At 31.8% G+C, this 25929-nt stretch overlaps 2 protein-coding genes across 3 annotated transcripts in view; both read left to right on the forward strand.

Annotated features, from left to right (window-relative positions):
• LOC139087701 (putative leucine-rich repeat-containing protein DDB_G0290503) overlaps positions 1-11416 on the forward strand; it is a 37229-nt gene extending 25813 nt beyond the window's left edge. Inside the window, exons 2-6 of the mRNA XM_070636593.1 lie at positions 6792-6890; positions 6956-6988; positions 7064-9318; positions 9441-9763; positions 9844-11416. Of these exons, the coding sequence (XP_070492694.1) occupies positions 6839-6890; positions 6956-6988; positions 7064-9318; positions 9441-9763; positions 9844-11332 (4152 nt within the window). The 5' untranslated portion in view covers positions 6792-6838 and the 3' untranslated portion in view covers positions 11333-11416. The remainder of the gene's footprint in view (positions 1-6791; positions 6891-6955; positions 6989-7063; positions 9319-9440; positions 9764-9843) is intronic.
• Positions 11417-14370: 2954 nt separating this feature from the next.
• LOC139087695 (techylectin-5B-like) lies at positions 14371-19491 on the forward strand. Of its 2 annotated transcripts, XM_070636586.1 has the most exons (6): positions 14371-14654; positions 15311-16226; positions 16340-16471; positions 16875-17062; positions 17182-17368; positions 17660-19491. In XM_070636586.1, exons 2-6 carry the CDS (start codon positions 16122-16124, stop codon positions 17819-17821), a joined length of 774 nt encoding a protein of 257 aa, XP_070492687.1. In that variant the 5' UTR covers positions 14371-14654; positions 15311-16121; the 3' UTR covers positions 17822-19491. The 2 variants fall into 2 exon arrangements, with proteins under 2 accessions (XP_070492687.1, XP_070492686.1); XM_070636585.1 differs by lacking the exons at positions 16340-16471; positions 16875-17062; positions 17182-17368; positions 17660-19491 and having other exon boundaries at positions 15311-16105.
• The last annotated feature ends 6438 nt before the right edge of the window (positions 19492-25929 follow it).

A 25929-nucleotide genomic window follows, 5' to 3' on the forward strand; every position in this document is an offset into this window, starting at 1 on the left:
TGTATTTCTCTTCTTTTCTATTCGCCTTTTTTTTCTACATCTAAAATTTATTGCTGACTTAAAAATTTATGATATCTTGTTGAGGTTAAATTAGACTATTACGCAATTTGTTGATACTCATAAATGTATGTCGTATGTCAGTAGCCATAAAAACAAAAGCCGATAGAAACAAAAACAAAATGTTTTTTGAGACGATGGACATTGAGTGTGGACTTCCATGCTGTTGTTACTTACTAACTGGACTTACTTACGTTTTTACATCTAACTGACATTCTCTTAGAACCGTTCTACGTCATGTTGCTTCCATGTTGTGTTAGATATTAACCTGAAATTGGAGAATATTAATGAGAATCGGGTAGGTGCACCTTATGGGCCAGATACTCAAATCATGATTTGTGGCCAATAATCAAGAATGATTTTCAAATATTCTAGGAATACATCCTATGACATGTCTGACTCAGGCTGAGAAAATAAACGGTATCGGCGGCATTTGCATTAATATTGCGGTATTTGCATGGATATTGCGGCATTTCTGTCTAGTTTCTCAGCCTGGAGACTGACAATCTATGTCTTTTTGGAAAAAGTATCTCGAAATTTGCCAATTCTTCTAATTAAGTCTCAAAAAAGATTGTGAAGCTAAAATAATGAGCAATTATTGATTAAATCATAAAATTATTCTAGATTCTCTTAATATGGATCCACTAAAGATACCCTTTATCCCTAAAACAGTCAATAATCCACTATGCCAGTATTGTCCAAGCTGTGTAACGCGACCCACTAGAACGATTTCGGCCATAGCATATAACTAAGTGTGTCATGGTCCAATAAAGTTTAGACAACACTGCTCTATACTTTCGCACGGAAGCCAAAAAATGCAACAACAGCGACAAAAGAGTGAAGATTTCTTACCTTTCTTAATTTTTCTCTCATCTCTTTCACACACCTCACAACATTTTATATATATGTATTATTAAATGAATTTATGACACAATTCATTGATGAATAAATTTGAAAGTTCATTTGAAACAGAATTGGTGACATCAGATGGTTTTTGTGTATGTTATAATCTTGTTATGATTTTAGGTCGAATAGTGTCATAAAGATGAAATATTGTACTTTATTTAATTTTTTTTACCGACATTTAACCAAAAATGTTCAATAAAAAAAATTTTATGAGTTAAAATAAAAGAAGAAAAATGCAAAAAAGTGAAATAAAATTTCCATAAATGTTTTGATAATTTTTGAGATTATCAGCTGTGAGAAAAAAAAATCTGATTTACAATTTATTCATTCGATTGATCAATATCAACAGATTATTAGGCAGGTCGCATAACCAATTTTTATCAAAATAAATTATACCGCAATAGACTTATTTGTGATGTATGTCATGCTGTGTATGAAATAAAAAATTCATGAAATAAAATTCAAAAAAAATATAAAAATAATTGCAAATTAAACGAAGAAAAATGAGAAACATATCACTGAAGAAGCAAGTAAGAAAGTCACTGAGTTTCATGGTACAAGGCGCATTTTCCATTGTTTACAAGCTGTCTTCATTGATTTGTTGCTTAAGATTGGTAACTCAAAATCCATCCAGCCAAGACAAAATGCTCTTTAAATCCCCAATGCCTCCCAAACTGCTGACCACTGTATAATGTAATAAAATGAAGGAAAAACTGACCCGACTCGGTTTGAATTTGTAAGAGCAACTTTCCATAATAATCATACATACGACATAATACAGTATGTGAAGATACAATATACTATATTTGCCACAATTGGTGAATGCAAGCTGCTTGTTTGCTCACTTATTGGCTTAGCTAATTCAACGACATTAATATCCATTAAATCGCTATCATATTATACATATGATGGAATACTGCCTTTTTTTGAACGCGTGCGAAATTTTGAAAAGAAGAAAAAATAATACAGTTTCAATACAAAAAAAAATCGTAAAAAACAGAGACTTAGATACACACACGCCATATGGGATTGCAAAAATATGATTGAGTTTCAAAAACTGCCGCAGATCTATCGAAAAACCACATAATAAGCATATTATTGCTATTGTTATTGCTATGAGAAAATGTATAAACTTCTTCACAAAACATTCTTTTAAATTGATTTCTACAGCTTTAAAGCATTTCGTACCATTCGATACCAGTGTGAAAAAAATTTTATGCAGAGGCTTTATTTTGTGCTAAAATTATTTTGAGGTTAATTTTGTCTTGCTGGCTGACATGAAGTTTAGTTGATATTCTTGACTTTGATATGATTTTAATTGATTTTGTGATTTTTCACATTCTAATGATATTCATAGATTTATATCATGGACTTTAGGCTACTTCATCTGTGCCCTCCCCCTAGCAAGCAAATGGTATGATCTTAAGAGTAGAGTAAGCTCAGGGCAACGCTCAATTGCATGCTATGCTCATCTTGCATATTTAAGATGAGTAAGCTTTCTGTTAGGGTCGATTTGGGGTCATCACTGGGCTATTTGGATGAATTCTCAGCTTCTATATCTCAGAGCTTCTAACCTTAAACCACTAAATACCAACATCACCAAAAAACATCCACTAATGCGCTCAATTTCACCACATCAATACCTCCAAAACTCAATTTTCACAATATCCAAAAATATAATGATATATCTCTTAAATTGGCATTAGTTAATCGCTTGATCTGTTGACCCCAAAGCATACGATATGGTCACATGGCAAGTCTCACAAACTGGAAGTTTAACGTTGAAGAAAAAAAGGTGACATGAATCTCAATTTATTGCATAACCTTATCAAAAATCGATTGCTGTACAGATGTCAAATTGTATGATAACAAAAGGCACGAGTGAACGCGATATTTGACAGATTATAATAATATACAAAAGATGTTGCGACTTGATCGTTGTTTACCCATTATAAAATGTGAAATATGATAACTAATTTCTGTCTGATATTAAGAGAAAATTTGTAATTTAATTCAATAAATTAGCATGATAATAGTATGGTGTTGAAAAAGATATTGACAAGAGCTTTACATTTTAATATTGATTTAATTTTAAATTCCCTATTCAATTTGATTGAAAAAAGATTGAGTTCTTATGTCTCGTCTCCTTTATGAATCAATTAACATGTGATGTTTATAATCCCAATGATTTTTCATCGTGGGCATGTACACTCCCCAAAAAACAAATTGATTTCCGCGACGAATACATTATGTTTCCATATTTACATTAATCGATTGTATTCAATGCATTCAAGTTTAAATAATATTATTTATGCAGAAATTAAATAGCAAGAAGAAACTGTAGATTATTATCGTCTGCAAAAACTACTTTCAATTTGCAATTTGATGAAGCACGTGTCGAGCTATTGAAGCATTAAAAATTGGTATTTGTTTGTAATGTCTGCAATTGTGGATGATGTGCAGAATGCTTGTTTAGGCGAGGACGTAAAGCTATAATTAAAAATTCTACGACGCAATTTTATGGGAAATTATATAAATCAAATGAAGAATATTGAGACATTAATTTGCTTAGTTCCATTGTATTGATCGTTTGGAGAGTTTGTATGGATGTGTCTATACTGGAGATGCTGTTTGAATTTAGCAGAGCTTGAAGTCGACATGAACTTTATGTGATGAAGTACCCTAGCAGAAAAAGAGAGTGCTTTTAAGAGCAAAGTTAGCTGTGAGCAACGATCGCGGGTATGCTCAACTAGTATATTTATTCAGAGTTTGTTCTCAAGTTCATGCTCTTAACCTGTTAGGGATAAACTCAAGTCAACTCGACTATATATGAAAAGCCGACCTCAATCGACTTCGAGCTCTGGATTTTAGTTCAGTTGTTGTATGAGTTGCTTGAGTCTGACTCATATCATCCAATCAATACCTAGACCTCAATCTAAGCTTCATTTTGTCCACTTATCAAGACTTTAAAGACGCTTTGTTGTCACTCCAAGCAAGAATGTCCTTCAATACTCAACGATCCCGTTATAAGACTTGCAATACCTTTAAGAGTATCCCTGCAATCTTAAGACACCCCTCACGAGTACTTCAGATTATCATAAGAAATGAGACATACGACATGCTGATTGAAACATTCCATTTCTTTCTCAATAAAAGAAATTGCGTGCAAAAAGTCCCAAAAAATAAAAGTAATGCACCCGTTAAGTTAATATCGCGTGAATCAGGCTTTAAACTGACAAATAATTATGCATATCGATATTATTTCTCCCATGATATTCAAGAAGTGATTATGAACTCTTATATTTTTTTACTTGACTTTTTTGCCACAACTTTTAACTTAATGATCTCAAAACCGTGAGCGAGTTATGATAATTATTATCCATTTGAATGTCTCTCTTGACTTGTTGATAATATCAAAAATTGGGTCAATAAAGTCGATTACGTTTTTGCTCTGCCTTTTACATACATACAGGTTGTGTCTTGCACTCTTGTATCGTTTTTTTTTTTCTTCACATTGCAATTATTTTCTTCTCTTGTTGTATGAAATTATCGTCGCTTACTATCTTATCGTGCAAAGTGAAAAGTTATGCAATTTAAAAATAAATACTTGTACATTTTTTTGATATGAATTTATTTTGTCTTTTAAAAAAATTATGTGACAATGAGATTAAAATGACATTTGAGAAGCTTACATGCACGTAGATAGATTGATATGCCGTTATGTCATACGTCAATATGAATTTGATGAATTGACACAATAATCATTTAGATATTACTGATTTTTTTTTTTCATTCAAAATATGATAATGTGACATGGATTCAAAAGTAAATCTTAACAAGACATTTCCACATCCAAAATCTTCCCTAATACTTCCTTTTATGAATGTCTGACACGAAAAAAAATGAAAGAAATCAAAATTTATAATCCAGCGTCATGCGAAAAAAAAGTGAAAAAAAAATGTTCGAGATTTATTGGACGAGCTTTAACCATTTATGAAAATAGCAAGTAAAAATTGAGTTATATCAACCGCAACAGCTGCATTATTACACATTTTGTTTCTACTCTTAACTGTTAGATTTGAGAAAATCTTACGTAATCTTCGCAATAAACAGTGGCTGTAGTGACTAAAAATTTGAATGAAAATATGAATTATATGCAGGCTTTATGAGAAAAAATAATTATTACTGATAATAAAAAGAATTATAGACACTATTAAGACATAAAGAATATGTTTATATATCTTATTTTTGAAGGTATGGCTTTTGTGTTTTTTGACATTTGATGAAATGATCTATTTAAATTTTTGGGGCTTGTGGATTAAAAAGATAAATTTTGAATGGACTTAGAGAAAACTTGAAGCTTTTGTCTTTAAAAATGCTACCAGTGCAATATAATTGTCGTGCAGTCAGCCAGCATACTTAAGATTGAGGCATGGGTTTTCCACTGTCTTGATTTTGGAACCTTGACCAAAACCTGGACCGATGAAGAAACTACAAGGAAACTCTTTTTAGTAAGTCATGGTATAGGTCAGTGTCGGTCTAGTGAAACCTTAATTGAGTCATCTTGCAATTAGATGTATTGGTGCATGCTCTGAATTACATCAACTTTCATGCTAATTAACAAATTTGGCAACTCTACTGAAATCATGAAACGATGAGCTCAGACATTGCAATACTTATTGAAGCCATCCAACCCCACTTATTGAGAAAGCATTTCTCAAAATTTTCAAAATTCTTATATAATTCAAATTAGATAACATAATGAATATATACTTAATATTCTTCGTCAAATCACGAGCTTTGAGTAAGACTAGAACTACTTACATATAAAACAATCAAGCAAAACGTGATCAATATTACATTTCATACAAAAAAGCTCACAAAACACACTTGCACATTGGGAAAATTGTGAATGCAAAAGTTGGGAAAAATATAAATGGTCTGAAAATCAAAATTGCCAATACATGGGTTTGTGCACAACTGATGTCAATGGTCTAAAATCCGGTACCAGGCCGTCGAGGGTTTGACATGGTGCCAGATTTAAACTTAATCAGACTTCAAGTCACAGTCACAAAGGATCCGAATTTTAACTGATGTGTGCTCAATGTGTGCTATTCGGAATTGTTGTCTCCTGGATCTAAAGCTGAACTCAAAAATTAATATTCTCAGGTCAAGTTGACTCTGGCTTGGTCGGGTTTTACAAAATTGGATCCCAATCTAGAGTCATACTGTCTGGAAGCATTTCTTCAAACTTTTACATATTGCGTAAAGAAGCCAACAAATATGACATTACGTTGTCAGCTTCAGGCCAGCTTAGTGTCCCAAATTCTCATTTCTCGATACACATCATTTAGAAATGATCCCCAAAACTATCTCAAGAGAAAAGTGCAAAACTCTTATTCAATTCAAGAGAAAAAATTTCATGCAAACCCTTTTTGGAGTCATTACAGATATCGTTATTTTTTTCTTTATTGAAATGCTGCAAGATCAATCAAATTTTCTCAGGTCGTTTTGATTGCCGTAATGAATGTAATAATGCAACCTGCAATTGCAACTTTTTCTTCGAGATTCCATCACGAGAATTTTGTCTCTCATTTTAATGTAATTTTTTAGGCAGTAATCGTGCTGCATGTTTTTTTTTATTTTTCATTTTCTACTGACATTTCTCATCGTTTTTAATTAACTTTAATGAGAAGTAAAAAGGAACTCAATTTTAATTCCAAAAACATTTCGATTTAAATTTTTTATTATTTCGGTTACGATAAATGACCTTAATTGCAGTAATAAATTATTGTATTAATTCCCTGTCTTTCTTTCTTTTTTTACAGATCCAAAAATAAATGACAATAAAAAGAGACACTGACGGAAGCCGGTAATGGATATTAAAGATTTTAATTCGCCTGAAACACCTAAATACTTTACTGCAGGTTAATTTTTGCCTGTCATTTGAATTTGGCTTAATTTAAATATTTAATTTTATGATTTTTTACAGTTCAAATCACCAGACCGCAGCCAGTCTATAAAGGTAAAGAATAATTAAATTGTACGTGCTATCTTGTTCTACAATCTAGAAATTTCCCTTTTGATTACTTGCTAATAGAACCAACATCATTGATAAAGGAATCGCCAGTAAATCAATTTAAAGTAGCAAAACTCGTTTTAAAGCCGAAACCAGTTCAGTCAAAAGCAAAAAGTCCGATTAAAAACAATCAACAGAAAGAGTCAAAAGCATCTGAAATATCAGTATTGCCAGTACAGCCGCTAGCAAATTTATTTACGAATGGTCAAAATAAAATCGATGATGCCGATCAATTGATGAAGAAGCAAGACATTGAACTTGAACGTGTAAATATACCAAAAGCAGTTATTGAAAAGAAGACCTTGAATTTGCAGATACAGAAGCAAGCAGCAGCACCATCAGTGCAATCGTCAGTTGTGAATAAATCAAAAATGGATGAAGGTGTACGAAGCGAAGCAAGAAAATTTATGAAGAAGCAACGTGAAAAGAGAAAGATGGAAGTAAAGAAGGAAATCGACAAATCATTTGTTATTAAACAACGCCTTGAGGAACTACGACTACATACAAAAGATGCATTAGTGAAAAAGCCTGAGAATAAAAAAAGTCCATTAAAGCCATCTCAACCTATAGACTTTAATTCATCATATTATTCGATGAGCAACAATAATATGAAGGAAATAAAAGTACTACGGTTAAAGCCAATGCCAGCTTACATTGATACGATACCAGAAGATGAAACAGAAATTCCAGTTGAAAGTAATACACATATACCTAACTCACCGATTAAACAGCCACAAGCATGTATCAGCCCAATGAAACTATCTCCAATCCAACAAAGTTCACCAATTCGTAGTTTAGAAGTAAAACGTCAATCATCTCAGCCATCAACAAGACCTTCGTCAGCAAAGGAAAACAAAAAATCAGATAACAACGACGAATTACGTTTAATAGTTCCGGATGTTAAGCTCAGCATGGTTAATACATCAACAAAGCAAATACTAAATAGATCAGATATCTCAACAGCTCATAATCAAACATTTGTCAAGCCTCTTTCAAACAACATTCCTATCTGGCTGCAAAATTCAGTCGTTCAACCATATCCATATAATTTTATATGGGCCGTGCGTAAAAAATTGGAAGCAATTACATCACAACAGAAAAATGACAGCATTAAGAATAAGCAATATACGCATTATAATTTAGAAACACCACAAATAAAGAAAAATAAGAAAACATCTAAAGCTCGAAGGCTTCATCATAGCATGATAATTGAAGATGATAACGATTCCGACACAAATACCAAATCTGAAGGAATTGAATTACCATCGGAGGCAAATACAATATCCGAGATCAGCTCAATTAAGTCTGATATTATGCCTGAAAAGTCTCCAAGTGTTGAAAGACAATCGATTGTTAAGATTAGTATAAATGATGATGAAACGATAATTAGTGAATCGATTTTCCATACAATAAGCGATGATCACTTTGTGGGAAAGAAACGCGAGAGCATAAATAGTGAATTTGATCGTGCATCATTCGATAAGAAGCTACAATCACTTGGTCCTGAAAATATCTCACCAAACACGAGCCAAAAACAGAACAACTTTTTATCATCGACTCATCAAAATTCCAAAAATGAGGAAATAATTTTCAAAAAACCCGAAACACCAACAAATGTCGAGCTTAACGATTTAGACAATAATAATAAAGTAAATGAAGAAAAAGAGGAAGAATTTAAGAAGATGTTATTGGCATTTAATAAAAGCTTATCACATGTTGTTGAGGTGAATCACTTGCTTTCAAATGCTCTTATAAGCAAATCCACAACATCATCGCATGCCTCTTCATCAGTTCGATCATCATCACGAAAAAGTTTTGCCGAATTAAGTGAGAGCTCAAAGAGAGATTCCGATCAAGATAAATACTCGAGTACGTTTGAAAAAAATATCGAATCGAGTGAAAAATCGTCAAAAATTAGCGAAATGATTGAAAATATGATACAGGCAGACACAAAGGAGCACCAAAAGGCAAACATAATTGAAGATAATAGTGATCAAAATAGCTCAATTCGTACACTAATTGCTGAATCGGAAATAATTGAAGACCCACCAATTGTATATCATTCAGATCAACCTCAAGAATTAACAAGCAGCACAACAAAAATTACAACCACAATCACGAAAACAAATAACAATTATCAAGAATCAACAATCGACTCAAGGAAAAATCAATTTGAAAATACATTGAATGAAAGTAAACTTATAAGTATGTTTAGGCTGAGTGAATCTGAAGTATCATTTATTGAAAGCGTAACAGATCAGCCTGATGCAAATAATGTAAGTACTTTTTTTTTATCTCTTAAATCTCACTTCTCAGTACGATGCTAATTATCATGTGCATAATGTGAGTCGCTAATTAATTAAATAACATTTTTTTTCTCTTTTCCTTTCCAACTTAGCTTTATATTAAGTCAACATCAGAGATAAAGTCATGGGAACGTTCATTAATTGAACGGACACGTGGTCAAATTGCTTGGCTCGAGTTACAGAAGCTTAATTTCAAGAAACATGGTCATGTTGAGAAGGTATCGACAATAAAGAAGCAACAGCGTGCAATTTTGTTAAGATTAGAAAAGGAACGGATTAAAATGCGTGAAGAAAATTCAGAAAAATCATTAGTACAATCAAAATATGATAATTTAATTGATCAGGCAGTTGCACAGTTGGAAACATCAATGGATGTTACTGGTAATGAGTCTGATGTTAAAGAATGTATTGAAAGGTAAATATTTAACTGAACATTGAGTTCAATGTCGACATTATTCATCATCATCATTTTTTATTATTTCTCTTCCTACACAGAATCTTACAACAACGTGAACAAAAGATTATACAACGTCGTAAGAAAATAGAACATCTTGTTAACTGGCAACGTCGATTGGATGATGAAGAGAAGAAGCTTAAATTATTGGAACGTGAATTATTGAATGCAAATAAAATCAAGCCTGTGAAAAGTCCAAGAAAGAAGTCATCACATGATGTTTTAAATACATCATTTGAAATGGTTAAATCCATTGATAAAAGCATCAAAATACTCGACAGTGAAGTAATTGCAAAAGAAGATGAGAAAGTTGATGTAATTGGCCGTAAGATGAATAAATTATGGTATCGATTAACAGGTTTGAATGAGGAAAAATTCATGTCCAAAGAAATTTATTATTTAACAAAACAAGAAATTGCAAAGTTTTATGAAGATGCAAAAGAGGCGGTTCTTGAAAGTGACTTGAAAAAATTACTTGATACATCTGTAATTTTATCAAAACATGAAACGAAATTGGATAATAATGATGAGGAAGAGATAAAAGCTTTAAGTCACTCTGATACGATGAATTCAATTGCAAATATTGAAACAGAAGAGGAATATCCCAATAGCTATACAAATGAGCAAACAGCAACACAATCAGAAAATGATAATGAATTACAAGAGCTCATGGTGAATCAAATGAAAGTTTTTGTTGACCATAAGCGAGACAACGAGCAAACAAGAGATGACTTCATGCCATTAAATGCACCTTCACTCATTACTGCTGCTGCGGTTGTTAATGATAAGACCTTTCAAGTTCAAAACACGACAAATAATGAGAGTCAAAGTCGTGATGACAAAATTATTACTGAGAAAATTTCCATGTCCGAAGTGGAAGAAATTGAAATGATTGAGGAAGAATCTCAGATGTTAAACACGGAACCAATTGAATCGAATGAATATTCAGAAGTGTTTGAAGAATTATCAATGGTGCCTGACACTCTTTCAACTTCGCATGTCATTCAAATTACTGATATGGATCAGGAAGAAGACAATATTCAAATGATTGAAAACATTTCATTTCCAAATTTAGAAATTTCACTTGGTGACACAATGCATGATGAATTTGATAATGATCGTGATCATAATTTATCGACAATAACTGAATGTACAGAATATGAGCAATGTTCAAGTGGTCCAATATCATCAGAAATTATTACACATAGCAGCACACCGACTACAAGTGAAAGATTAAACTCTGAAATTGAACAACGCTTATTATCCATAAATGACAGTCTAGAACAAGTTGAAGAGGCATTTAACAGAGTTCCATTGATTGCTACTGCTGCTGCCTCAAGTAGTGTAACTTATTCAACCGACAGAGACTTTATTGACTTTGAAAAAATATCAAGTAGCGAAGAAGAAAAATATACAAAAAATGACCTAGCTTTATCGCCCTCGACAACTGAATCAGTCAGCCAAATTGCAACATCAACACCAAAAGTACTTAATCAAGATACTATTAGTGATGCTGAGTCACTGAAGTAGATCATTAAATTTTCTTGACTAATTTTTATTTTTGTATGCACGTTCGCCTTACCGAAAAACTGTAGCTAAATAAGTTATACAATTTTTTTTATATGACTTAATATCAATGTTTCCATTTTCACTTTTTTGTGTGTTTTTGAATGGTTGTTTACATCAGATTTTTTAATGATGGTAATAATAAAGAAGTCATTATTCAAAAAATAAAAACTTTTTTTTCTGTGCAAAAAAACTAAAAGGAAAACTTTTATTACCCACAATCATCTTCAATAGGAAGTGGCGTCAAAAGAGAATAACAAAAAATTACAGATTTCAGGTGATTTTTATCGTTAAACATCGACATTAACGACACCATCGTGGTGCACATTATATATGTTGCTATCTTGGGGGAAGTTCACTTAACAAGTAACGCAATGATCAACTTTATCCCCTTATACCTTTTTGATCTTGATTGTTCTGATCAGTAACAAAATCTTGATCCAACCCCCCTCCTCTCACAAGAGCGTCACATAACAAATGAACGACCCCATTGATTTTATTTTGACAGATATGCCATAAATTTATTTTCAGACATTCATCCATTTATTATGTGATGAGAAGTGATTATCGTGACTTTGCAAATAAATTAAAATTCACAGCAGATGATACATCTCCTCCGCATCTTCAGCAACATATTTCAATTTTAGTTTTTATGCCTACATAATTGTTTAAGCCAGTGATGATCAACCTTTTGTTTTTTGGGGCACAACTTGGAACTAAGCTTCTTCTGAAATCGCACGCGGCATATGTTTCATGGCATTTTCAATAGTACAAGCATAGTGGTTAGAGTATCGGCCTATCGACTCAAACGACCTGGGAAAGTATAGCCGGATCCTGTAGCTTTTTCGCTGTTTCAAGTCATATCAATTCGGTTTTTGTAGTCGCCATAAACAAATTTTGAATAGGTAACCTAACTTAGGTATATTGTATTCGTATTCATTGGGCCATACACCTGTGCATAGCTGGAAGAAAGTAAAACGTCATTTATGACAAGTCAATACATAATAAACTGATGTGTCGTAGCACACAGGTTGCTCATCACTGCCCTAAACACAGTCATCAAGATGTCAGCATTTATGTAACATGCTTTCGGCAAACAAACTCAAATTAAGCATTATTAGGTGAAGTGCAACAAGGGAGTCAATTAATAATTAATGTCATGAACTTTTGTTACTTAATTATTCAATTTTAGGTATTTATTTTCTTAATTTAAAAATTTTTAGTGACCATTTCTCTTTCGTGAGGCCTTAGAGACATTTTTTAATCCACCGGAACCTTCTGACATAATAAAAAGAGGCATGAATTGATACACCTCTCGAATTTCTTAATTTCTCTTAAACATCTAAACTTAAATCTTACCCGAAAAGCACAAGTCGGCTAATCGATTTAAAATCCGACAGCTGGGCCTCGTGACTTTGGGATGATACTGAATTTAAATCAGATCTGGCATCATGTCAGAGTCAAGCCGTAAAGTCACCGGACTCTGAATCGATCAACTTACTTGTGCTATTCGGGTTTATGGCAAGAAGGCATTAACATGCTGCTTCAGTTAATGAACATTTTTTTGTATGTGTCGTAGAGGACACAACCATATCATCGAAAGTCATTAAAGAGAATAATTTTCATTAAAAATTTCGCCATGTAACTGATTTATCTGCCGAAAAAATTCCGCGAAGGTTAACATAAGTGTAACAATATACATTTAATGAATGATTTTGCAAAAATTTCTTTTTATGATGTCTAATCAATCGATCAACATTTTGGAGCGCGCGAAACTCTTTTTTGAAAATAAATCTTTTGAAAGCATGAATTTTTGGGAGTCTTGTGGTCATTTTGAGTCATTAAGTGTGTTTTTATTTTAAGATACAACATTTTGAATAAATTAACGGTCAAATTATGTTTGAATTTTATAAGCTTAGCATAGTTGGTGCCCCTTTTGTTATTGTTTCAAAATTTAGTTGAATTTCAGCAGTCAAAGTGTAAATAGCAATTTATTGTACTTTAATTTAATTATTAGACATCCCAAATAGCACAAATTGGTAAATCGATTAAATTTGGCTTAGTTCTATAGAAAATAGTTGTTTAATTAAACAGCAAAGCTTTAAATTTTGAGAAATTGCAGACAAATTAAATATATTTTAGTAAATTTATAGGCAACGATAGCTAGAAAGCATATTGTTGTAACCTATGCTCTACATAGGAACATGATTACAGTAAGTAAATCACTGTAATCATAGTTTACCGTTCACAGTATTTACTCTCATCAAGTAAAGCAGATCAAATCAATAAAATACGCCTCTTCAATCCAATTACATAAAATTTCCTTACTTATTTCATTAAGAAAACTTTGTTGCTGATTTGGAAATGACTTTATATTATAAAGGTGTCAATTAATTTGTAAAACTTTAATTAAAAAAGAGATTTTTTTTCTTAGCTACGAGTTAAAAGTCATTTTCGTCAATGATTTGCATTAATCGACATTTATGTCATAATGCAGGTTGTAAATTTCGATTTAAAACGCTTTATATGAACGATGCGAATTCCGATAAATTTTATTTTAATTGAAATGACTTAATAATCGTAAATTAATGCAGTGAAATGTTACTACAAATAAAAGTAAGATAATGGCAAATGGTCTTAGACATCCGCTTGGCTAAGATGAATAAATTTAACAAAAAGTCATTGCTAATCTATCAGGCATAAATATTTTTATATGTTAATTGTAGTAAATTATTTTGTAGATAATGGCATGTGATTTCTACACAAATGATAAATAAAATCTTGAAATTTTTTTTATTGTCATAAAATTTATCGCCTTTTTGTAGACATCTCAAAGATGAATAACATGAAACACATAACATTAGAGATGATGATATCCAAAAAGAGCCAAAAAAAAAAGACAGAGAAAGAGAGAATTGATAGAATATTCCTTTATACAAAAAGCTTAATGAGTCAATTTTCGGAATCCAGTTGGATATTTGATCTTGAATAGCAAACAACAGTTCTTTTTGTTAATTTTTTTTTTATCAAGAAGAGAAGAAATAGACAGAACGACTGCGAGTAGCATTGACAAAAGAGCATTAAATCGTCAATAATAAAAAAATTCGCAATAAAATTTGATAAGGGTCATAAAATATATAAAGTCAAGTATGAAACCCTTCTATTGGATATCAAAAATGATGTATCTATTTATTCTGATACTTAACATCAAAGACGGCGTAGCGGATAATATTTCATCATTAAGACTGCGAAAGGCACGCAATCCACAGCAAACAAAAGCAACCAGGTTAGCATTTGTATTAAAAAAATAGATAAATGTGTTCGATTAAGACTTACTAATGCGCGAATTATTCTGGGGAAAATCCTGTTTAGTAATATCTGATCTTCCTTGTTTTTTGTCATCTCTGGATGACTATGGATGTCCAATGTTGACCTTTAATTGTTTGTTTATTTGACAAGAAATGATTCTTGTTAAGATAATTCTTCCAGAGGTTACAGTAATGTCACTTAAGTCTCTTTGAATCTCAATTCTAATTTTTGGGGAATAAACCATTTTTACTCGATCAGCACACATTGAAATGTTGTACAAAAACAATATAATAGGGTTTTCAATAACGGTATTCTGTCGCCTCGTGGCAAGGCATCTAAATCCGATCAGAACACATTAGAATTTTGCCCAAAAACTATAAAATCTATCCAATAGGCTGCCACGTAGAACAAAGTATTCTGCCGCTTCGTGGCAAACATTTCAATATGTGCCGATCGGTTAACACGTGCTTCAATTGCTTCGAGATATTCTAAATGCGCAATTCGTGAAATACTTTTGCCATTAAAGAGAACTTAGCGATTGAACAACCTAACGTATACCTGATTTTCATTCATTTATTAATCGATAAGTTTTTTTTTTTTGTATATTTAAAAAAAATGAAAACAAAAATAAAGCGATTGTGAGATAATATCGGAGGCAATACAATCTCTTGGCCTTAAACTTGATCAGTCGTTCAAAATGCTTGAAAATAACATGATGGAGCGTATGTCAAAATTGGATGATAAAGTTAATCTCTTACACGACAAGATGTTTAAAGAAAACATTTTGACATCATCGAACAGAACGCCGCGACCAGAAACGGAAAGCATTGAGAGTAAAATTGAATTAATTGAACAACAAATGAACAATATAAAGTTAAAAATGAATGATTTTGTGGATATGATTGGTGATAAATTACTTAATAATAACCATAAAACAAGTGAAGATGATACAAAGAGCCGAAATGTTAATTCGATTGTCGAGGCCGCGAGTGAAGAAATGATTACAAGATTTAACGGATTTAGTACCGCAATCGAGGAAATGAATAGAAAGATACAACAAAATAAAAATTTACTAATGCAAAACTACGGTGAATTAATGACGATCGCAGAACATTTGAATAACAAGAAAAACGACAATTCCAGTGTTTTGACACAACAAAATGAACATCGGATTCAGCAGCAACAACAACAACAACAGCAAAAGAAAGAACGTGTTTTTGATCATTCATTGTTGATTAACGAAATATTGAGGATGGTCAGGAACAGACTGAGTGGAGACAATAATGAGAATGAGAATTTGCCTATTATAAAATTACCAGTTTTTCCAGCGGATTCTCCAACAAGAAGAACGAACATCGATGATTCAAATTATAGTTCATCAACCTTCCAAACTTAACTAAGTCCTATTAGAGATGATGAACTCAAATCACAATTTAGTGAGAAAATGGTCTCACGTAAAGATGGAATTGTATTTCCTAGTATTAAAAATAAACCATCAAATATTGATACAACCTTCACAAGTGATACTCTGTCTTATAAAGACATTAAAGTGAGTAATTTGATTAATTAACATTTTTTTTATACGCACATTAGTGGGATTAAGTCAAGAGAAATTGAATTGACATAATGGAATTTTATTTTGAACAATGAAATGTTTTACAGGGATTTTCATGTACGGAATTGTTGAATGCAGGCATGCGACAATCCGGTGTGTATTATCTACAGATCCGTGGATCAACTTATTGGTTTTTGAAAGTCTTTTGTGAACAAGAAATTGCTGATGGCGGATGGACGGTAAGGAAAAAAAATTAAATTTTGTGTGGGAAATTGCATAAAATGTAACATAGCTGCGGCATGCTTTTGGGCATTATTTTCGGTGTCAATTATTAAAGTCGAGTTATTTGTCGCATTTCCGACTTTCTTTCCTTCATTTATTCTCTGAATATTATCGAAATGGTAGTCATGTAACATTATTGCTTATTTATAATTATGAAAGTTTCTTTAGTTCGCTTTAAATAGTTTTAAATATTTGACATGATACATTTTTGACATATTGACATGCAAGAAAACGAAATTATTTTAGTATTTTTACGACCGTACACAACAATGAGTAAGAAGAAAAGTTGTGGTCATTTCAATCATGTTGAACAAAACAACAGAGATAAAGTAGTAACTGATTATTAATAATTTTTTGCAGGTAATTCAACGTCGTGATGATTTTGGCGAGCCACGAGAGAATTTCAATCGAGATTGGGCTGATTACAAAAATGGATTTGGTGATCCGGCCAAGGAGTTTTGGATGGGAAATGAAAACATTTATATGTTAACAAATAACGAAGATTATGCATTGCGCATTGAACTAGAGGACTTTGAGGGCAATAAGAGGTCAATATCACATTCACATTCCACTAATTTGACTAAATCAGATTAAATAATGTCTAACCTCGAACTGCATTTTGACACATTTTATTAATTAACTGTCTATTAATTAAAAAACATTCCAGATATGCCCAATATTCGCACTTCAAAGTCTATCCAGAAGCCGACTATTACAAGCTCGAGATTGATGGATATGAAGGAAATGCCGGCGACTCATTGAATGACCCATGGCATGGTTCAAATAACAGCCCATTTTCCACATACAATCGAGATAATGACAGAAGTTCACTGAATTGCGCCAGCATGCTCAAGGTTTGTTAATAAAATTGAATTGAATTTTTGCCGTTGAATTAATTACTGGTTGTCTGTCACCAATATATATAATCAGATTTATAGTCGATAGAACTACTTGCATATAAAGTATTTTTAGGGCCAACAGCAAAGTTTATTTGCTTAGGGCTTAAATCATTTTTTTCGAGGCTTAACGTCAAGGACTGATTGTAATGAGAACACTTGTCATTATCATACAGCATTGCTGCACATTGAATATACATTTCAAGTTACTTGTGCATTATTATTTATGATTATTGTTTCTATTTACAGGGTGGATGGTGGTGGAAGAGTTGTGGTCGAGGATTAAACGGTCCAAGTCCGAGTATCGATAGCCTGTCAAAAGGCGGAATCGTTTGGTTTCAATGGAATGGATATGATTATGCTCTCAAAAAGACTGTAATGATGATGAAGCCTGTATCAAAAATGACATAAAATGTTCATTTCTATAAAAAACACAAAAAATCATTAATAAGTTCCAATTATGGGATATAATCTAACAATGTTATTGCTAGACGTAATAACAAATCAAGCATGTTTGCTTTATAATTCAAGGTCCAGCATTATGTAGTTGAAAAGACACATGTTAATCCTATTGTTCTCTTAAACCATTCTCTCTAAGTGTCCCGTGCGAGAAAATAACAAGATTAAACCTCAAAACATGCTAATTTATAATTTATGCCATAATAACATTAGCATTCAATTTTTTTGTCATTTCTGTTCACATCAGCGTGTGGAGCATTCGCAAAAATCTTTTAGTGGATTATCTTTAATAATAAGGATGATGTTGATTGGTTCAGTTGTCTGTCTGTCATGAGAGTCATTTTCGATGCATATGTCGAGCATATGAAGTTCGAATAGCATAAGCCTGTTGATCGATCCAAAATCCGAATCAAGGCTAACGTTAGTCTGGCATGGTGTCGGATTTAAATCGAAACTGCCACCAAGATAGGGTAACGTCGGTCTGAGGTTATAGTTTTGATCGATTTGCTGATTTGTGGTGTACGAGTAGTGGTCAGCAACATTGTGCGTCCAATATTTAAGATGTGATTTAGTCGAACAGACTAACCTGAATGAGCCTGCTCATGAATTTATTCAATTACTTTAATTGACCATGCTCAATTTTGTGAGTATACTCCTCATACATGACTATATAGGAACATCCTTTTCTAGTTCAATTTCCGTTCCATAAACACCATTACCAGCTCCTAATTACAATAATGCAGTCCAAATACCCAAACATGTAGCAGAATTTGTAATATTCATTAAGATCGTACTTATAGAGTCATAACAAGTAATATGTAACATTTTTGTTAATTGAGATTTCAGTCTCGATGCCTAAATGGATGTGTTACCGGTATTCAGCAGTTGTACTGCCTAAAATTAAATTCAAGTATTCGAAATCTTAATTGCAGTAGAAAGACACTAAGCTTTGCTTATTATATTTCACAATAATGCGCTTAAGCTTGTCAATTCCAACAACATCACTTACCAGCTACATCTACATCCATCTTATTCTATCAAAACAAAAAAAAGAGTTATTAGAATTGCAAACAAATCGTTTTTTTTTAACGGTCAAAAACAATTATTCGATGCTCTTTGTAATTTCAATCATTTAAAGAGTCAACATTATTCGCGTACCGAGATACTGAGAAAAAATAATGAATGGAACGTCCCACGCTTCGTGACATTGATCATTTTTTATCATTCATACTAATTGTCAATTGTCTTGAGTGTCTATACGGAATACGAAAAATAAAATGAAAAGAAGCAGACGAAAATAAACAAACTTAACAAAAAACATAATGTTTACAGATGAAAATTCCATTATAGTCATTATTTTTCAGGACAGTTACGGAATCTTAATAATTTTTTTAAATTCTTTTTTTTTTTTTCGTATGTACGTGCCTCTATTGTTATAAATAATTTGACACTGACCTTCATTTACACAAAATTGTGACAATTGGAATATAAATGCTTGAAGATCATAATAATAATTAAATTAAATTAAGAAGAATTGTTAATTTTTCACAATTAAATCATGTAAATAAATGACCTAGTCTGAATGATGGACTAAATTAAGCTTTGATGAGCAATTAACTGGAGCTTAACTGAATTTTTGATTTTGTTAATTAAGGGACATTTTTAATTTTTATTTAAATAGGTGTCACCTTAGGTTAGATCTTGAGTAAATAGAGCTGATTCATAATCTGAGCTGTAATACTGAATGAATTAGTAAATATTTAAGAGTGGAAAACAACAAATGGTCCAGCATGGAATCCGTCAAATTTGAGCTACGCCGATACATCATATAACACCTAATCTAATTTACTTTGGTGACATTCGCATCTATATTATCTGAATAGTGTGAAGAGGGATTAAAGCTGGTCATGACTGGTCAGTACCTCTATGATCGAGTGTCTGAGATCTCTAATCGAGCTCCTATCTATATCACCCATTTGAAGATGCGGGTTCAATGTTCGAAACAAATTTTAGAATGGAATACTGTTTATACTCAAAGAAACATAGAGACTTTTATGCCTAATTTGAACCTGCAGAACATAGACGGAAGCTTTTTAGTTCAAAACTGCTGAAAACGGCAACGATTTTACTGGACACTATCCAATTCAGACATGAAAACTTTGAAATACAGTGAATAATCGTGCACATATTTTGGGAATACCTTTGAATATATTCCAACATTTCCAAGTCTTGACATCAAAATACTGGAGTTCCGATGACACTTTCAATAGAATCAGTTATGCACATAGAATTAGGAATTGATAATTGGTAGCCTACGATAGAGCTGGTTTTAGTCGACACCTATGGGAGATCATGAATCACAATTGATCTGTTCGGCTACCGAAATAAGTATGTAAGTATACTGGAGCTCCTTACTTCAATTTAAGAATTTTTACAGAATTTGTCTGAAAATATTCTTTCACCGACAGAATCGCAGTGCTTTCAGCTTATCACATCGCTTTACATTACGTCATTTAAATCGAACCTTGTTACATGATCATTTAAGCTTAAATAATCAATTTCAACCCCTTATTCACAATTTAATTCCAAAAACTACGCAAATTGCTTTGTTTTTCAGCCTTAACTTAATTTAAATTTCTCTGAACGAGCGTTCAAAACATTTCCAGCAAATCACATTAACTCTATAACATTTTTCATGTTATTTACCATACACATTTTGTTGTTTAAAATTTACAATTTCTTTGCATGAAAAGTCACTGCGACATTATGCATTTCACTTGAATAGATAATTTTCCAGCATCAACAACTGTCGCCATAAGTCACTCGCATTAATAATTAAATTACATGATCTGGGTCAAAAAATCTTGTTTTTTGCGTATTGCATGAGAAAAAAAAAAGTTCAGCACAAAATTAAGTGCAGAAATGTTATAAGCAACTGTATGAGTTATTGCGTAAAAATCAGGGAGAAAAAGAGAGATGTTGATTTAATTAAATGGAATAAAGTGTGTAAATACATATTTCATTTAATATGGAAAATTCGATGCTTAAAGCAGCTGTTTTTTTTTGGAATTAAATATTGTTTTTAAGCTAAAAGTGGGACATGAAAGTTATAATTTTACTATAATAAACATGAGTCAAACTACATTTTAAGAATTTTGCAGATTTAATCAAAATCATTACCTATTTCTTATTAAAAAATGAATTATTTTAATCATATGGACTTACATTTCGCTCCATTAACGCACAATTAAATCAACTCAATACGATAATGCAAAATTACATATTATTCAATGTATATTGTCATTCTTAAAAAAACGAGAGCAGAATGAAAACATTTTATATTGAAACCATAATAATAGTGAACACGTGGATTATTAAGTTTTTTGTTGCATATGTTTTTATGTATTTTTTATGTTTTGATGAAATTTTTAAATAACATTTTGTCTGTCAGTCTGGTCATACTTTATGACTACCTCTATAATGCTTTTATTCACGTAAGTTGATGTTTGAGTTCAATGACCAAGCAACTAACTTGATTTGTGAAATATATTATTGAATGCGATCAATACAAGTGCTATGATTTGTTGTTGTCCCACCACAACTTTTTGGAGTTGAAGAAACTTTCCAGGATTTATTTCCAAATTGTGAAGATTTCGGTAAATCGTTTGGATGTTACGTTAATTTGAAGCAATTCTTTTATTTCTTTTAGAGACACTAACTTACTTCCTTGGCTGGGCGCACGAGGGCTCCATGTCGCACGTAGGGAATGCCTAAAGACAGCTCTATCCTTCGAAACCTTCTGCTAGTTCGGGATATTAGGGACTTTAGTGTAACACATCCAATCCAGGAATTCTTTGAGACAGTAGAGCTTGAATTTGGCTTGAATTTCATTTGAAGTCGACTATTTCATTCAAATTTCAAATTTAGAGTAGACTGGAAAGCAGTTTGTCAAATGATTGCCAGATCTAGGCGTCATATAAGGAAGGTCATGGATCACAATCGATCTATACATTCAACAAAGCATGTATGTAAGCTAAATCTTGTATTTCTTGCTCTCTTAACCTCTCACCCTAAATTGCTGCGTCATTACATATAGGATGTGAAATCTAGTTTGCTTGTTGTATCCAAAACTCAAAAGTCAATCAGATGTTTGTCTAATTTTCATCGACAAGATAAAATGATTGTAAAGAAAGTGAAATTTTTTAATCCGGAAAGGATGTCAGAGCCTCTAACTTAGAGCCTTAGCTGTGTCATGCTTTAGAGAATTGAAACATTTTTGAATAAATTTGACAGCATCTAAGACACTTTACCAAGGCTAATTATACTTTCATTTTGAACCAGAACTTGTTTGCATCCTTTGCTAGTCTTACAGATCAATTGTGATCCATGACTTCTCTAAGATGACCCCTAAAGCTGGTTCTATCGTTGACTTTCGTCTATCTTTTACCCATACTGTGTTCAATACTGTCTCTATCCACAGCATCCTTCTAAAAGCTCTTAGGTCAGCCAAGTGATCGTCCTAGTAATAAAAAACCTTTAAAATACTTATGCTACATAACAAAATGCGCTCAAAACATTGTCGTTATTCCAATTTTTATTGTTTGTATTAAATACCTTACGAACGGGTCATTAAATAAATGTATGCATTGTAATTTTTCTGCAATATCTTTTCATTTAATAAAAGAATCAATAAATGAGGAGATTATAATGATAAACTTCAGCGTATGAATTGACAATGAACTTAAAAAGCAGTAAAAAAGAGCTAGACTGAGATAATCTCTCAGTTGTTTATAAAATCATTATGCAAATTTTTTTTTCTTCTCTGTTAAAAAGCAATTTAATAGAGTTTGGCAAATACACATATTTATAGGCTTGAATAAAAAATAGTTACATTTACAGTAGATCGATAATGAGTTGAATATACATAAATAAATAATTGATTAAGTACTTTCTGATAAGTTAACAAAAATAAATAAATATTTCCTTTTGAATTGAGACATGAAATTATCGTAAATTTGATTCAAGGTTTGGAAATTTTGATAGAAAATTGAATTAAAATTCAAAATTTTACGGATTTTAAAAATTCAAATCTAATAGATTACAGAACAAATTTTGGTACTTCAAATTTTAACGGCTTTTGAAAATTCAAATCTAATCGGTTTTTAAAATTCAAAATTTAGCAACTTTCAAGAGTTCAAATCTAACGGATTTTGTGAATTTTTAATTTTACGGTTTTTTAATGGATTTTTAAATTAAAAATTCAAATGTTTTTAAGGGTTTAAGAGATCTCAACGGAATGTCTAAAATTAAAATGTAATTGGATGTTTAAATTCAAATTTAAACGGATTTTGAGAATTCAAATTTAATGATTTTTGAAAATTTAAATTCAAATTTTAACGGATTTTGAAGATTTGAATTTCTCTAAATTTTGAATCTGATTTTAAATCAAGCATAAATGTCCTAACTATGGCCATTATCCATTGAATAAAATTCATATCAAGTGAAATATCATCTAATTAAAAATCGAAGGTATGGAAATATTTTACGCAATATTTCTTCACAAAAAAAAAAATTGTTACTTATGGAGCATAGAGTATGTAGTATTTTAACTATCTATGTACACATTTGAGATTTCGATCTAAATTCAATTTAAAAAAGCATATATGCTGACTGTATAGAGAGAGAGAGAGAAAAAAAAGATATTTATTTCATTTCAATCGAGCATGGAAAGCAATTAAACATGCATCAAGCAACATGTAAGTATATATGCAAATTGAGGCGGTTGCAATAAATGGAAAAATTATAGGTGCCATAATACAAGCATTTATATCAATGCAATTTTATTCAATTTGTTTATAAGCAAATAAAAAATTGTGCTCATTAAATTCACATTTTTTTAACTGTCCATACGCACCGCGTACCGTACATTAAACTATTTCACTTACTAACTTACTTTCTTGGTCAATAATCAGTCTTATGAGTGACTAACTTCAACTATATTTCCACTCACTCATTTCATATTAAAATCCATTTATGCCAAGTGTCGCAATTTGCTTCTAATAGTACCGCCTTCTACTCGACTTATGATCACCTCTTTTATGGATTTACTTTGTGTACTGTATATAGAGCTTGGATTTATTAGAAAAAAAAGTGAACTACATCAGTAGTTGCTTTTACAATAGACACGAGTGAACAAAAATGGTGAACTTTGGCTTTTGATATTTTGCAAGGGATGGGAACTTAAGAGTTAACTTAACTTCTAGCTTTTCATTTATATAATAAGTTAATCAACTAATTTATGCTAGAAACGGTGAAAAAGCACGCAACTGGCTATTATTATACTGGTTTGTGGCTATATTCAGCTTAATCCAGCCAAACTCCGACACGAGACCAGATTTTTCGCTTTTTTAAGGCCGTGTAACTACCGGGAACATACTAACATGGCACCGTGATGCAACCAAGGCATAGCTCGAAGTCGACTTACATTTTTTATGGAAAAGTCAACTTGACGCCATTTAATATCTCAGTAGACTTCGAGCTCTGTACCAATGTACCATGAAAGCATGCTTTTTGTCTGATGACAACAGGCTAATCAAGTTTAGACTGATAACCACAATTTGGCAATCGTTTCAAAATGCGACACCACTCCAGAGTCAGAATCTGCCTGAAATTCGATACAAGGTCAGAGTCACACAAAGAAGTTATTCTAAGAAATGAGATATCTCAACCACAGGATGCCTTCTTCACAATCAACATAATTCTCAGAGTAACAATCCATTAACAATCCAGTATAGCAGCAAATCAATTTTCGAATCAGTTCGAGAATCTTAAACACAAACCCAAGAGTGCCATGCCCCATATTCTCTCAGTGTTTCACAAGAAAAATAAAAATTTAAAGTCAGCATTTTATTGCCCATTGATTTGACATTTTGCCATTATCAATACACGATTTTTCTCTGTTGCATTCTTTCTCGTCCGCTCGAGTTCGTGATGGAATTTTTTTTGGTTTTACGAAATATTTAAGGTAAATAATCACGTTATTATGGTCATTTGATCGAACCCTATATTATGTGCTATGCTAATTTTACTATTAAGAAATTCTTCATAACATAAAATATAAATTATTATTATTGATTCACGAGTGGGTCTTTAATAATTTATATTTTAAAGAAATTACACCATGTTCACTGAACCACAGCAAATCGATTGACATAAAGGGTTTCGGTTGCTTAAGAAGCTTATTAGCTTATGAATTCTGTACTCAAAATTCATGATCGAATTTCTTTAATAAATCTGATGGGTGAGAGATAATTGTCATTACTGTACATGATATTTTATAATATCATGAGGAGTTCTTGGGCAATTTTAAGCACCTCTCAAATTAAGCTATAAGATCATATGGTGAAAATTTCATCATGTCAGTTTTAAAAAGTAATCTTTATAAATTTCACAGTTACATATACTTCACGTAGCGAGCTTTGGTGTCAATTTCCTATTAACAAATTGAGTCTAGTTGTGACTTGAGTTTCCTTGTAATGACATTTGACTTTTTATAGACTCGATTTTTTGCATTAAACATGAAATTATAAATTGTTTCTTCAGTTGGTCAAGTGGACTTGCTCTTAAATGTTGGCAATTCCAAGACAATCTAAAAAAATCCAAAAAAAAATTCTTTCTGTATAGCCTCGGTCGAATTATTCTATACCTTTCTTGTACCAGCATAAATGTAGCTTGTATTAGATATTTATGATAAATATTGACATGTAATTCAACAACTGCTGGCATGCTTACTACCCTCTAATTTTCCACACCTTATTACATATTTCACACATCGTTGGTCATAATTACTCAGCGTTAGTACAAGAATTTTGCTTAAAATATTTAGTATTTTTTAAAATTCAGCATGAATTTGAAGGAGTAACACTTATTATTATTTATTGCAATCCAAGCACGTAAAACGGTCGCGTCAATCTTATTTGGTGATATCAAGGGTTACATTATGATAAAGGTGTAGTCAAGAGAGGCTCTAGTATTTATTTAATTTTGTGGCTACGCCTTTG

Source organism: Chironomus tepperi, unplaced genomic scaffold, assembly GCF_022539635.2.
Source record: "Chironomus tepperi strain 1889 unplaced genomic scaffold, CSIRO-AGI_Ctep_v1 contig_130, whole genome shotgun sequence".
NCBI lineage: Eukaryota > Metazoa > Arthropoda > Insecta > Diptera > Chironomidae > Chironomus > Chironomus tepperi.

Coding starts and splice junctions, on each gene's coding strand:
- LOC139087695 (XM_070636585.1), top strand. CDS start 14,518: ATGAAACCCTTCTATTGGATATCAAAAATGATGTATCTATTTATTCTG. Junction 14,655..15,310: donor CAGCAAACAAAAGCAACCAG/GTTAGCATTTGT, acceptor ACAAAAATAAAG/CGATTGTGAGATAATATCGG.